The following is a 13,561-nucleotide window of genomic DNA, read 5'->3' as shown; positions in this document are numbered from 1 at the left end:
TGGACTGAAGCAATGCAACACCCGCTGAGTGGCATTAAACAGCTTGAAAGATCGAAGACAATTTTTAATATAACTCCGACTGGATTTGTCTGAAAGAAGAAAGTCATATACACCTAGGATGCCTCGGGGGTGAGTAAAACTAACCCTTTAACACCATTTCTCCAACAACAAACTACTAACGCTCTTCAGAAACAGCAATAAACCATATAATGATCTTTAAAAAAGCATCATATGACCCCTTTAAATAAAGTTCATAAACGCTTACTGTCATGAACACAAAGACACTACTCAAGCCTTATCCAGTATGAAAACAGCACTGTTTCTAACAGCAGAGTAAAGACAAGAACTTTAAAACGGGTTACAGATTTGTGCGCATACAGTGGACCAGAAACATCTAAAGTTTAAAACATTGTCAAGAAACACAAGGGACAGTTTATGGAACTGAAAAAAAGTCCTTTTATTGTGATTTCAACAAAGAACCAGTTTATGATCTGGGTCTCTCCTTCTTGCCTTTGTACAGAGCCAGAAGAGAAACGTTGGCCACCTTCACTACCTTGAAACGAACACCGGGAATATCACCCACGGCGTGTCCCTTTCGACCGAATCCCGCCACCAGAACCTCATCGTTTTCCTGTAACCCAGAGAGAAACCACACACTGACAACTCTGTAGACAGATATCCTCTTAAACTCAAATACAGCAAATCAAGTGTATAGTTTAACTTGCGTAAATCCAGTTTACCTCAATGAAGTTCAAGCAGCCGTCGTTGGGGACGAAAGCTGTGATCTTCTTGCCGTTCTTGATCAGTTGGACCCTGACGCACTTCCTGATGGCAGAGTTGGGCTGCTTGGCTTCAACACCACTGTCAATATGACAAACAAAGTCAGTCATTCATTCCTTAGTTAACTTATCTATTCATCACTATCTTGACAAACACGGCCTCTTACACTTTCTCAAGCACAATGCCTTTGGCGTGAGAAGCTCCACCGAAGGGGTTGGCCTTCAGAGCGGTGCCCAAATGGGCCTTCTTGTACTGTTTATCATGCCATTTCTGTACACGGCGGTGGTTCCGCAGTTTTCTAGCAGTACGCAGTCCACGACACTTGCCTGCAGGAGGAAAAAGAGAGCGAGAAAGGCATGAGATTTTTTTTTTTTCCCCAAAAAAATTGTTCAAATACCCAGCATCCCACACATTTGGACCGGTTTACATTTGAAACACAATTTGCCATTATAAGGAAATACTTCAGAGCTGAGAGAGTAACTAGAGAAATTAAATTTAGTATAAAATGGAATAGAATTGACTATGAAGTGGAAACTCCACAAAACGAAAAGGTCCATATTAAAACTACAGAAGATGTAGTTGATCACTTGAGCATCTTGATACTCCTCCTGACAGCCATCATCAAATTACAGGCCTTGCTGGTTCTGATTTAACAGTTTAAAATAAAAAAATAAAAAAACATATTTCTAGTAGAGGGTTCACTAGATTCAAAACAGCATTAGACGTAGTCATCAAACCTAAACAAAATTAAATCCAACATGCTGCCACAATTTTGAAGCAGCTACATTATCATATACAACACGCGAATCTGATTAACAGATCAATATGCTGTTTAATATTGTTAAAAGATCATGTCACTGTTTAATGTTTCTGACTGTATGTGCAGCTCATGGCTGCTCCGCGATGCCTCTATTAAACATAAAATAGCGACAAAACCCTCTTTATAGCGACCTCCACTTTGTCGAAACTGATACATTAAACTTTTAACCAAACGTACATCAAGATAAATGTGTAGTTAAACCGAGTATTACAGCGTTTTGTGCAGTTTTATTGTCGCCTCGCACGTACCCATGATCGCGTGTTCTGAGTCCGGAGAGGAAAGAACGATCACGTGACGCTCGGCGCAAAATGACTGCTCTAAGGACCCCGCGGGTAGCCAAAACGAGCGCCTGTCCATAAATCAGTAATGCTCATTTGATTGAATATCAGAGATTAAGAAAGGATTTGGATTTCAGCCTTTTTTCCCCCATTTCATATCTCTATTTGGATGGCAGAAATACCACTTTAATATATTTAATCTGATTTATTTCACCGTCATCCAAGTCAAAATATTGTATTAAAATCTCTACTTGATTGCGATTGAAAAAAAACCCATATTCATTTATGATTACAATATTCGTGCAGCAATATGGTACTCCATAGTATTTTAAAGAATGCAATGACCTTAATAACCTTAACGTAAGTGTTAAAAAACTATGGTATTACTTTTCTTTTAATATTGTTTACTAGTGCTACATTTATTCCTGTTTACTTTATAAGTGGAAATTGACTTTGTGTATAATTAAAATTAGAAATACATACATTTAAAATTAATTAATTAATAACTTTTCACTTTTGGTTTAATACTGAAATATATTATTATTTGTAACAACTATCTGTCTATGAATGTGAAATAAATACATACACACATACCCTTTGGATTTAATGCTGAAATATATTTTAATGGGTAATATGTATCTATCTATGAATTGTAAATAAATAAACAAACAACTAAATAAATAAATAAATAGGCTACATACATAAATAAATAAATAAATACATACATAAGTAAATAAATACATTATCTCTTTGGGTTTAATACTGAAATGTATTATTATTTGGAACAACTATCTATCTGTGAATGCGAAATAAATAAATATATTCCCTTTGGATTTAATAATGAAATATATTATAATTGGTAATGTGTATCTATGAATTATAAATAAATACATAAATAAATACATACATTTCCCTTTGGGTTCAATACTGAAATAGTACAGGCCTATACAGAATTTTATTATGCATTTCTGTTGTGCCAATTCATGTGTTTCAGTTTCGACCTTCTGCCACAGTTCTCAATCAATACCATTATTTTATGTTGGTTAATTACCCGCCTAATTAGTTTAGTTGAATGGGTCAGTGCTGGTTTGTGTATTACTGTGTCAACAGCACGCAGGCTGTGAATGGGCGTGGCCACGTCGCCGGATTATCCCGCCCGCTGGACGCTGATTGGCCGCCGCGCCTGTCAATCATCGCTGAGGCTGCGCCCGTTATCAAGGCAGATTATGAAGCAGCAGCGTTCAGCATCATCTCTGACAGACTCATCTGGATGGATACATGGCATCAACGTGGCGCCCAATGTCTCTTGCGTTATTTTCTTTTGTTTTCCTGCAGATATCCTCGTCTTATGAGCAGCTGTCTGCCTTTGTGGAAGGAAGGTGAGTGGATTATTTTGAATTAAACTGGAGACGTGGTCTTTTAGGCATCACGTTTATTCAAATGGTGAAACCGGGAGAAACAAAGACTATATATATTGTGTATCTATGCATTTATTAATCGATGATGAACTGGTGTGGCTGAGATAACTAGTGCTCGCCTCCTTTGTCCACCCTTCATGTCTGCATTGAGACTCAAGTGAAGGGCTCTTGCAGTGAAACACAAGAGAAAATCCATTGGCATCAGTTTACAGGCAAATCCATATTTTCTACTAAAACTGGAGGCAGAGATGTGTGTTGGATAAGATGAGAGCAGGTCGGGATGCAGGAATGATCAGCATCACTGAAGGAATGTGGAGCATCTGTTTGAGCTTCAGGCTGAGACGATAATATGAATGAAATATTAATTTTAATATGTAATTGTGATTCATGTACCATTTATTGTTGGGCTGAGCGTCACATAAAACCATCAAACTGCAGGATCGCATTATGAATCATTTATTTATTATATAATATCATGCGTGTTTATTATTAATAATTGATCTTTTGATGCACTAATGAATGAATAACTTTTTGTGTGAATGAGTTTGTTGATTTTGACTTGTTTATAGAGAGGCCGGTAGATTTGATTTGCCTTTTATAAATCCACAGGGGCAGATGTTTCGAAGACAGCTGCAGATCATCAGAATTTATAATAGACAATATGCAAAAGACCATACAGAATACACTAAAGTACACACAACATGCACATTATACTCACAATAAATGCAGTAAAAGAAGCCGAGTGTGTAAAAAAGGAAATGTAGACATTTTTTTATAATATATTATTTAAATTTACAATTAATCATTTAAAAACTTTTTTGAGCATGCAATTTTTTGCAATGTTTCAACAAGATGGCAGATTGGCATTTTTCATTATTTTATTTGTTTTTTCAGAAAACCTCAATATATGTTTAATTTGACACGTTGTAAAAATGCAGAAGGAATAAATAAATAAACACAGAAAATAAACCAGCAAAAAATGCTATTTTATTACTTTTTTTCCATAAAATGTATTTGAAATATCTGTTTAATCTATTATATCTATTTAAATATATATTTAATTTGACACACATATGTGTTGTAAAAATGCAGAAGGAGTAAGTAAATAAACAGAAAATAAACCAGCAAAAAAAATGCTATTTTATTAATTTTTTTCCATAAAATTAATTTGAAATATCTATTTAATCTATTATATCTATTTAAATATATATTTAATTTGACACACATGTGTTGTAAAAATGCAGAAGGAATAAGTAAATAAACACAGAAAATAAACCAGCAAAAAATGCTATTTTTTAAAATATTTTTTTTTCATAAAATTAATTTGAAATATCTATTTAATCTATTTATCTATTATATCTATTTAAATATATATTTAATTTGACACACATATGTGTTGTAAAAATGCAGAAGGAATAAGTAAATAAACACAAAATATTAACCAACAAAAAATGCAATTGTTTGCATTTCTTTATTTTATCTTATTTTATAGAAAACCTGGGTATCTATTTAAGTTCTTGACACGCTTATGCATAGAACAAAAAAATACTGAAAGAATAAGGAAATAAACACATAAATAAATCAGCAAAAAATACAAATGCGCTCCGCTAAATTACACAAAAAATGGTGTAGAAATAGAAATTGCTAAATGAATTTGCAAATAAACAGCAAATAACATGACATTTTGAAGAAGAAAAACTGAGATAGTATTTTCTTGTAAAACATCCTCCAATAATTGTTTTATTTTAACTTCTTTGCAGTGAATGCAACTCTTCTTGTTGTTGTCTAAGCAGTAGGCATTTTTAATGGCCACATATGTCGAGTTTCTCCGCAGCTCGTATTAAAAACACAGCTCTAATTGGCAGCACATTGCTTCTAGGAGCTGAAAGCGTGTAGCGTTTCTCCACTTGCACAGATGGAGTTGTACTACATGTAGGCCAGACTGGGCTTTAGCTGTGTATTAACAGATTTGATTTGGTGAAGCATCTAGATGCAGACAGAACTTTAAAGACACTCTAATCTGAGCGTCCCGACTGAAATATGCTACATGCGTTTTGAAGCGGTCAGCAGATTTCATTGATTATATAAATGTGCCGACTGTCATGTTCAAGTGCAGCGTTGAACGGATGAGCCACTGCAGAAGCAGACAGAAGGAGGGATTTGTGTTTCCTTCAGGCTTTCCTTCTCTATCTAGCTGTGCTTTATTCGCTCAGGTTGTTGTTTTGGATGGTGCCGTGCAGGTCAAGTTCGCTCGATGCAGACTCTCTGTTTTGCTAAATATAGTTATGCAACAATAACAGAACACAAACCCTCCCACATCTCCCTCGTGGGCTTCTGTTCATTTGACGCAGCCATCCGAGAGCGTGAATTACTGATGCAGTTTATGAGAAAATCAGAAGAAACGTCACAGGTCTGCTGTTGTTTGTGTGGACAAGGGCAGAGCCGCACTCACAGGTCACTCCATCTGCTGCGCTGAGGTGATAAATGATCTTAGATTGGCGTGACCATGCACAACAACAACAAACACATGCTTTTAGTATTGAAAAGTTGTAGTGAAAATATATTCCTGAAATGCAAGTGTGTTTACGACATTTATGGCATGCTGATGATAACTTTGACATGTTTGCTTGCAAAAAAAAAACATCCTTATTTTAGTAGCATTGAGATACTAGTTTTATTAATATTTTGAATCAGTTTTTATTTTAATATTTTCCATTTTTATTAAAATTTTAGTTAAAGTTTTAGTTGTTTTGTTGTGCGTTTTTGTCATTTTTAGTAGCTTTAGTTTATATATATATATATAGGTTTTTTATTGTAGTTTCCGTTTAAGTTTATTTTATTTCAAGTAACCAAAATGCTTTTTTATGGTTTTAGTTTTAGATTTACTTAACCATAGCAAAAACTATTTAAAATGTGTTGCCATAAATGCATTTACATAGCGAGAAATTAAATACACAATATTTGCGGTTTAATATAGCAATTTTTTATATTTAAAGATTATATGATATATACAAAACAAAAATGAATTATTAAATCTAAAACCATAACAAACATTGTTACTTGAAATAAAGTAATATAGAATTTTTTTTATTTCATTTAGTTTTAACATTAACATTTAACATTTTTCATTTTAATTTAGTTAAATTAAATGTTTTAATGTACTAAAATAACAAAAACTGAAATAAAATTAATCAAAACTATATAGACATATTAAAAAACAGTAACTAATAAAAATAATGACAAAAACACAACAAATTTACTAAAATAAAACCGAAAATTAAAAGTGTTTAAAAATAATTTATTCAAGTATTTATTGAGTATTTCATCTATACTAAAATAACAATGATATAACAGTAAAATATATTGTGTATATAAATGTATATAGCAAATATATAATCATTATGAATGTGTTATTTTAGTTTTATTTATATATTATAGTTTTTATAAAAATTTTGAATGAGCTAAAATTTATACATTTTATGTAGTTTTTCATGTCTATTAGTTTAGCTCTAATTTTTTACTTCAGTTTTTATAATTTCAGTACATGAACTTATTTCAGTTACAACATTTCAATATTTTTTTACAAGTTTTTTATGTTAGTTTTTCATTAAGGATTTATATGTCATTTTAAGTCACCTTTATTTCAGTCAATAAAAATGATTTGAATACTTTTAGTATTAGTTCACAATAACAACACTGGTATGAATTGAAAAAGAACTGCATTTCTGCATTATCTGAGGAAAACGTGAGTGGTTGCTGCAGTTGCTAAGGTGTTAAAGCAGCACGAATGCTGCAGGACGAGTTACACGCTGAAGTGCTAGTATAGTGACTGATGCTTGACTCTTAAAGCACTATTAATACTTCACATGCAACGTAGATTATTCATGTGCACGGTTAATCGATCCAAACAGGTCTCGTCTAGAGCTGTGGCTCACGCTAAAGAAAACATTAGTTTATTTGTGTTATATATTTATATACGAGTCAGAATCTCTTCTCTTTCATCCTCGCTAACCGAAGACATCCTCACGTCTTTCTTTGATCCCTGACCGACATTATGTGCCAGCGCCGGTCAGACTGACCCGTAATCAGGTCTGAGAACCAGGTTAAGCCCATTTCAGCAGCATTACTCGGTGATTAAATGGTTAAACTGTTCATCTTTCAGTAATCCGTTTTACTGTTGAAGAAATCACAAGAACAAGCAGCAGAAAATCACACATCAGATCTCAATCGTTTCTCCTAGACAGCAATAAGATTAAAAAAGTGTTAATTGAGACGTTTCCTGCTTCTCAGATGTCTCTGAGAAAAAGACCCAGGGAACCTCACCTGTTATTCTGAAGAGATCTTAAAGGAACATTTCACCCAAAAATGAAAATTTGCTAAAAAAAAAAAAAAAACAAGTCCTCACTCTCAGGTGATCCAAGATCTAGATGAGTTTGTTTCTTCATCAGATTTGGAGAAATGCAGCATTGCATCAGTGTCTCAGCAATGGATGCTCTGCAGTGAATGGGTGCCGTCAGAATGAGAGTCCAAACAGCTGATAAAAACATCACAATAATCCACAAGTAATCCACAGCACTCCAGTCCATCAGTTAACATCTTGTGAAGTGAAAAACTGTCAAATCCATCATTAAGATGTGTTTAACTTTAAACTGTCTCTACCGGCTAAAATATGAGTCCATAATCCATAATAACGCTGTTGTAATCTCAATAATCTCCTGTTGTCTCTCACATCAAAATCCACACATATATTTGTTTAGAGCTGTTTTGGCTTGTAAACGGTGCTTGACTTGAGCATACTTCTCTCCTGATTCAAACTAGATGACTTTTTTATCAGGGAAAGCAATATTATGAACTCGTACTTTGGCCAACAGCAACAGTTTGAAGTTAAAAATGTCTTAATGAATGATTTAATTAACACAAACACGCAGCTTTTGTCTTCTCAAGATGTTAACTGATGGACTGGAGTGGTGTGGATTACTTGTGGATTATTGTGATGTTTTTATCAGCTGTTTAGACTCTCATTCTGACGGCACCCATTCACTGCAGAGCATCCATTGCTGAGCAAGTGATGCAATGCTACATTTCTCCAAATCTGATGAAGAAACAAATTCATCTACATCTTGGATGGCCTGAGGGTGAGCGCATTTTCAGCAAATTTTCATTTTAGGGTGAACTATTCCTCAATATGAGCTCGAGCATTTCTCGTCTTATTCTGCTCTCCATAGTGAATTTATATCTCTTGCTGCATGTTAATTGACTCGTTTGTGTGTATATTTATTTCTCCTGAGGCATTTCAGGAGAAACGTCTGAAGCAAAGCTGACGCTTAAAGGAAACGTAACTGAGATCTCCTGAGCAATAGAAATATCCTGCGGGAACAAAAGCAAAGTGACTTGAAAGCGAGTTCGTCTCACTTCACGGACGGTGACGTTCCAGCAGTGACTCACAGCATCAAAGCCTTCTGTATCTCATTCATATTCATAACGCGTGAAGATCCGATCTGCAGTCGAGAACCGTTGATCGTATCCAACTATATAAATGATTTCAGTTGTTTATGAAGGTATTCATCTGTTTAATAATGCACTCATTAAATTCTCGTACTTACAGCTCAGATGATGCACCATCCCAAGACATCAGAGTCCAACAAAGTACGTTTTTTTGATAATAACTTTGGTTTCTTTCTTCAGTGGTTCTTTGCAAATCCAAATGTATCATATTTGATATGCACATTTCTAAGGCCTCTAAATGATCAAACTCAATCTACACAATCTACTCCATGCCTTCTGTTGTCTGATTGATGGTTTAGACTTTTTTTTATCCAGTAAAAGCTCTTTTAGTGTACTTCACTAAAGCTTCAGCTGGTGCTGATTGATGAACACTTTCTGGACTAAAGCAGCTCGGCTTTACTTGAATCTCCATCAATCATTTTTTAGAAAAATCAGTGCGTCTCAAATCTGATCATCAGGATCTTTTGAGGAGCGTTTGTTTCCAGAAGCTTTACTTTCACTGTTCCTCAGTGGAGGAATCATCTTCTCAAGCCTCCAGAACATTTCACATCTTCTGAGGAGCCTTTATTTCTTCAGCTCTCAATCATCTTTAGATTGCATTGCATTATATGTTTGGATCATTTCAATCTCATTTTACTAAAACATATTTTTGGACATATAGATTGACAACTGATATTTATATCATTTTATGTAAGCATCTGCTATATTGTTATAAAAGGCTCACATATTTACATTACAAGCATCAGAATTTCATCACTTTTTGTCCATATAAATATCAGGATCTGCACCAAATTGCTTTTTTTGTAACAATATACACTACCATTCAAAATCTGAGAGTCAGTAAATTTTTTTCCTTGAAAAAAATCAAATTTTTTTTTTTTTTTGAAATAAATTAATAATTTTATTCAGAAAGCATGTTTTAAATCAATTTTAAAAAGCCATAGAAAGGGCTTATATTGTTAGAAAAGATTTCTATTTTGAATAAATGCTGTTCTTTTAAACTTTTTATTCATCAAAGAATCCTTAAAAAAGTATTACAGGTTCCAAAAAAATAAATAAATAAAAATTATGCAGCACAACTGTTTCCAACATTGATAATAAATCAGCATATTAGAATGATTTCTGAAGGATCATGTGACACTGAAGACTGGAGTAATGATGCTGAAAATACAGCTTTGCATTACAGAAATGAATTATACATAAATAGAGTAAAATAGAAAACTGTTATTTTAAATTGCAATCATATTTCACAATATTACAGTTTTTTTTCAGTATTTTTGATCAAATAAATGCAGCATTGATGAGCAGAAGAGACTTCTTTAAAAAACATGAAAAATCTTACTGTTCCCAAACTCTCAAATGGTAGTGCACACAGTTCGTTAGAAACATGCTTATTTTTGCATATTTGTTTGAATAAATATGATATGAATGTAAATATTTCAGCAGATTTAGTGAGTGTGTGTTGTTGTGCAGATGGGGTGGACGCTGACGGCTCGGTGTTTGCGGCTGAAGCGCTGCAGGTGAGACAAGCTGAGCCAATGTGACCTTGTGCCACCGCTGGGGTGCAGATTTCCCTCCAAAACATCCAAAACAGATCAATTTAATCCTTCACAGACTGCATTGTCTTTGGAAAAACAGATTACAGACATGCTTCATTTTTAATCAGGAATTTCACTCTGATTTAGGATGTTACGGTGCCCCAAAAGTCTCTAATTCCCTTTGCAAATATGATTTCTGTAAACTGTTCTTCATGAGTATTAAGTGTATTTCAAAGCATAGGGGAGAACGGGGCTAGTTGTCACATACAGATACAAGAGCATTTTTATAAATGCCCACATGGGGGCGCTGTCAGACTTTTATTCCTGCAAATAGTTTTTAATTACAATTACAATATTCTGTCTGCTGGCCATCTGGTTTACATAATGGTTTAAAATATGTTACAGTTTACATATTTGCAGTTCAGTCAACTGGTTTGTGGTTTATTATAGGTTTAGATTTAACTTAAAAGCTAATGCTCTTTAATAGCAGGTTATATTGTGACAACTTACCCCATAAGCATGACAACTAGCCTTACGTAAACTACTGTTGAAGGAAATGTATACTTATATTCAGCAAGAATGCATTAAATTGATCAAAAGTGACATTAAAGACATTTTTAATGTTAAAAAAGATTTCTATTTAAAATAAATGCTGTTTTTAACTTTAAAGAATCCTGAAAAACAAAATTCATCATGATTTCCAACTGTTTTCCAACTGTACAACTGTCGCATATTAGACTGATTTCTGAAGATCATGTGACACTGAAGACTGGAGTAATGATGCTGAAAATTCAGCTTTTCATCGCAGGAATAAATTACATTTTAACATATATTCACATAGAAAATAATTATTTTACATTGTAATAATATTTCACAATTTTACATTTTTCCCTGTATTTTTAATCAGAAAAATGCAGCCTTGGTGAGCAAAAGAGACTTCTTTCAAAAACATTTAAAAATCTTTCAAACCCAAACTTGTCTAACCTGGATGTGTGTTGTCACAATAATTTGGGCTGTTATTGTACATTTTATTAAATTATATACATAATTAGACCATCATACTGCCCTCAAACTTGAGAATGATAGTGTATGTTGCTCATGCTACTGTGATATTATGCTCTTGTTTCAGCCGTATGAATGGCAGCTTCACGCTCCTCCGCGCAGGAAGCTGCTTCAGTCTCCAGGAATGTTGCCGTATTCTCCTCTGAGTGTTTCTTACAACGGCAAGACCTGCATCCTCTTCAGAGCCCGCAAACTGGCCATCAGGTACAGGAATCAGAGTTTAGTGGATCTCACAGAGAGAACCTTCAGCCCAGACGCACCGGTGGACACCAAAGGCTCCTTCTGCAGCAAAGACAAAGCCATGTGAGTTCAGCTGCACACCGGTGCTGCAAACGCAAATGTACATTTTTTTTACCAGTGTGTCTCACAAAAATAGGTCCAGAAAAATGTAAATAAAAAAATAAATAAATAAAAAAAAATATATATATATATATATATAATTATTATTATTCAATATGATTATAATATAATATATTATATTTTGTTCTACTTAATGTCACAATGCATTTTTGTTTTTGGAGTTAAATATGATCTAGACATATTCCATACATAAATGAAAACCCAGCTAAAAACTACCTCAGCCTGGTGTAAGATGTATAATTGAGAAGGAAAATTTGACAGCTAATAAATTTACATGTTGAATAATATTTTGACATTTTGTTACTCACCAGACTCAATCTACGTTTCGGTGATGTGGAAGATCTAAGAGGCCTCTCTATCAGGTTATTCCTTGTTTATTTATTTCATATAAATTCATTTTTATAATTTTATTTATTTTAATTCATGGCATTTTTAATTCGTTTTTATGACTACATTTTCTAAAATATAAAAATAATAAATATATATAAAAAATAAAATAGTAGTTATTTTATATTTATACACTACATCACTACAATACAGTGATTTTACATTTTAGCGATATGACAAAAGGCACCAATGTTCAATAATTAATGATGTTTTATTTTTAATATTAAAATATTTTAATATTAACATCCTAACATTATTAAGAGGTTTTCATTAGTAATAATATCGCAGTCAGTCACAAACAGATTTGGAATTTAATGGAATAAAATTCAAATGTATCCAAACCTCTTTATATTGTTTCATAGAATGTTAATGGTTACCATTTGTATCAAATTTCAAATAATTTTTTTTATTTGTCATCACAGATGTGTCAATATTAGTTCATGTACAGTATCTTCAAATGTAATTGATCCAATCTGAATTTAGAGTTTATAATATACATGTTTTTGTGTGTGCTAGTAAACAATCAGTTTCTCATCGAAGAACAGAAAGCATTTGATTTTTAAAATGCTTTGCAGTGAGATAAAGTGTTTATTTGCACAGGCTACAGATGTCAAACACGTTCTATGAGTCTGCGGGACAGAACTGGTTCACTCTGGATAACGTGTACATCCATTACAACTGGACGCACGAGGCCACGTTCAACGCTACAGATGTGTACGCACCCTCCACCAACTCCTATCACTGCCAGCACGTCAGCAGCCTGCAGAAGTACGACACGCTGCTGGTGCCCAGCGCCAACACCGACCACGCCGCACACTGGCACATAACATTCACCGACTTCCAGGTTGGCAGGCAACTCTTTCCCTCCATCCTCCGCTGATAAGCGCCTCATACTGGAGTTGTAGCATCTTGTGCTGTATTTTTAGCCTCTGGTGGGTGTAATGTGGTTACACAAGCTTGTGGTTTGGCGTGAGAGCAGCGTCTTTTTAAAAAGCTCACAGTCCAGAGTGTGTGGAAGAACACGAGGAGTTTGGGTGAAATTAAATGCTTTTTAATTTGAAATATAGAAAACTATGAATTATTTTCTGCTTTGCCTGGAACATCTCTGACCATTTCTACATGATAGAGAAGTAGAAAAAATACTTTGTCAAGTAGAAAAACGGACTGACATTTAGACAGACAGATGGATGGAAAGAAGGAGCAAACGATAGATAGAACGATAGAAAGATAGATAGAACGATAGATAGATAGATAGAACGATAGAACGATAGAAAGATAGAACGATAGAGATAGATAGAAAGATAGAACGATAGATAGATAGATAGACAGATAGAACGATAGATAGATAGATAGATAGAAAGATAGATAGATAGATAGACAGATAGAACGAAAGAACGATAGATAGATAGATAG

The 13,561-nt window shown here is 33.9% G+C and overlaps 2 protein-coding genes across 2 annotated transcripts in view; one reads left to right on the top strand and one right to left on the bottom strand.

The window, feature by feature from the left end:
• Positions 1-432: 432 nt before the first annotated feature.
• LOC107747790 (40S ribosomal protein S23-like) lies at positions 433-1,941 on the bottom strand. Its single transcript, XM_016562382.1, has 4 exons — positions 1,849-1,941; positions 947-1,106; positions 741-861; positions 433-631 (listed from the first exon to the last, which is right to left on the bottom strand). Exons 1-4 carry the CDS (start codon positions 1,850-1,852, stop codon positions 485-487), a joined length of 432 nt encoding a protein of 143 aa, XP_016417868.1. The 5' UTR covers positions 1,853-1,941; the 3' UTR covers positions 433-484.
• Positions 1,942-3,135: 1,194 nt separating this feature from the next.
• Positions 3,136-13,561, top strand: part of atp6ap1la (ATPase H+ transporting accessory protein 1 like a) — a 15,096-nt gene continuing 4,670 nt past the window's right edge. The window contains exons 1-6 of the mRNA XM_016562077.1: positions 3,136-3,257; positions 8,902-8,942; positions 10,275-10,321; positions 11,469-11,704; positions 12,073-12,123; positions 12,749-12,992. Coding sequence (XP_016417563.1) covers positions 3,157-3,257; positions 8,902-8,942; positions 10,275-10,321; positions 11,469-11,704; positions 12,073-12,123; positions 12,749-12,992 — 720 coding nt within the window. The 5' untranslated portion in view covers positions 3,136-3,156. The remainder of the gene's footprint in view (positions 3,258-8,901; positions 8,943-10,274; positions 10,322-11,468; positions 11,705-12,072; positions 12,124-12,748; positions 12,993-13,561) is intronic.

Source organism: Sinocyclocheilus rhinocerous, unplaced genomic scaffold, assembly GCF_001515625.1.
Source record: "Sinocyclocheilus rhinocerous isolate Xijiao unplaced genomic scaffold, SAMN03320098_v1.1 scaffold671, whole genome shotgun sequence".
NCBI classification, from domain to species: domain Eukaryota; kingdom Metazoa; phylum Chordata; class Actinopteri; order Cypriniformes; family Cyprinidae; genus Sinocyclocheilus; species Sinocyclocheilus rhinocerous.
The sequence above is the reverse complement of the archived record's forward strand: the minus strand, read 5'-3'. Positions and strand labels throughout refer to the sequence as shown.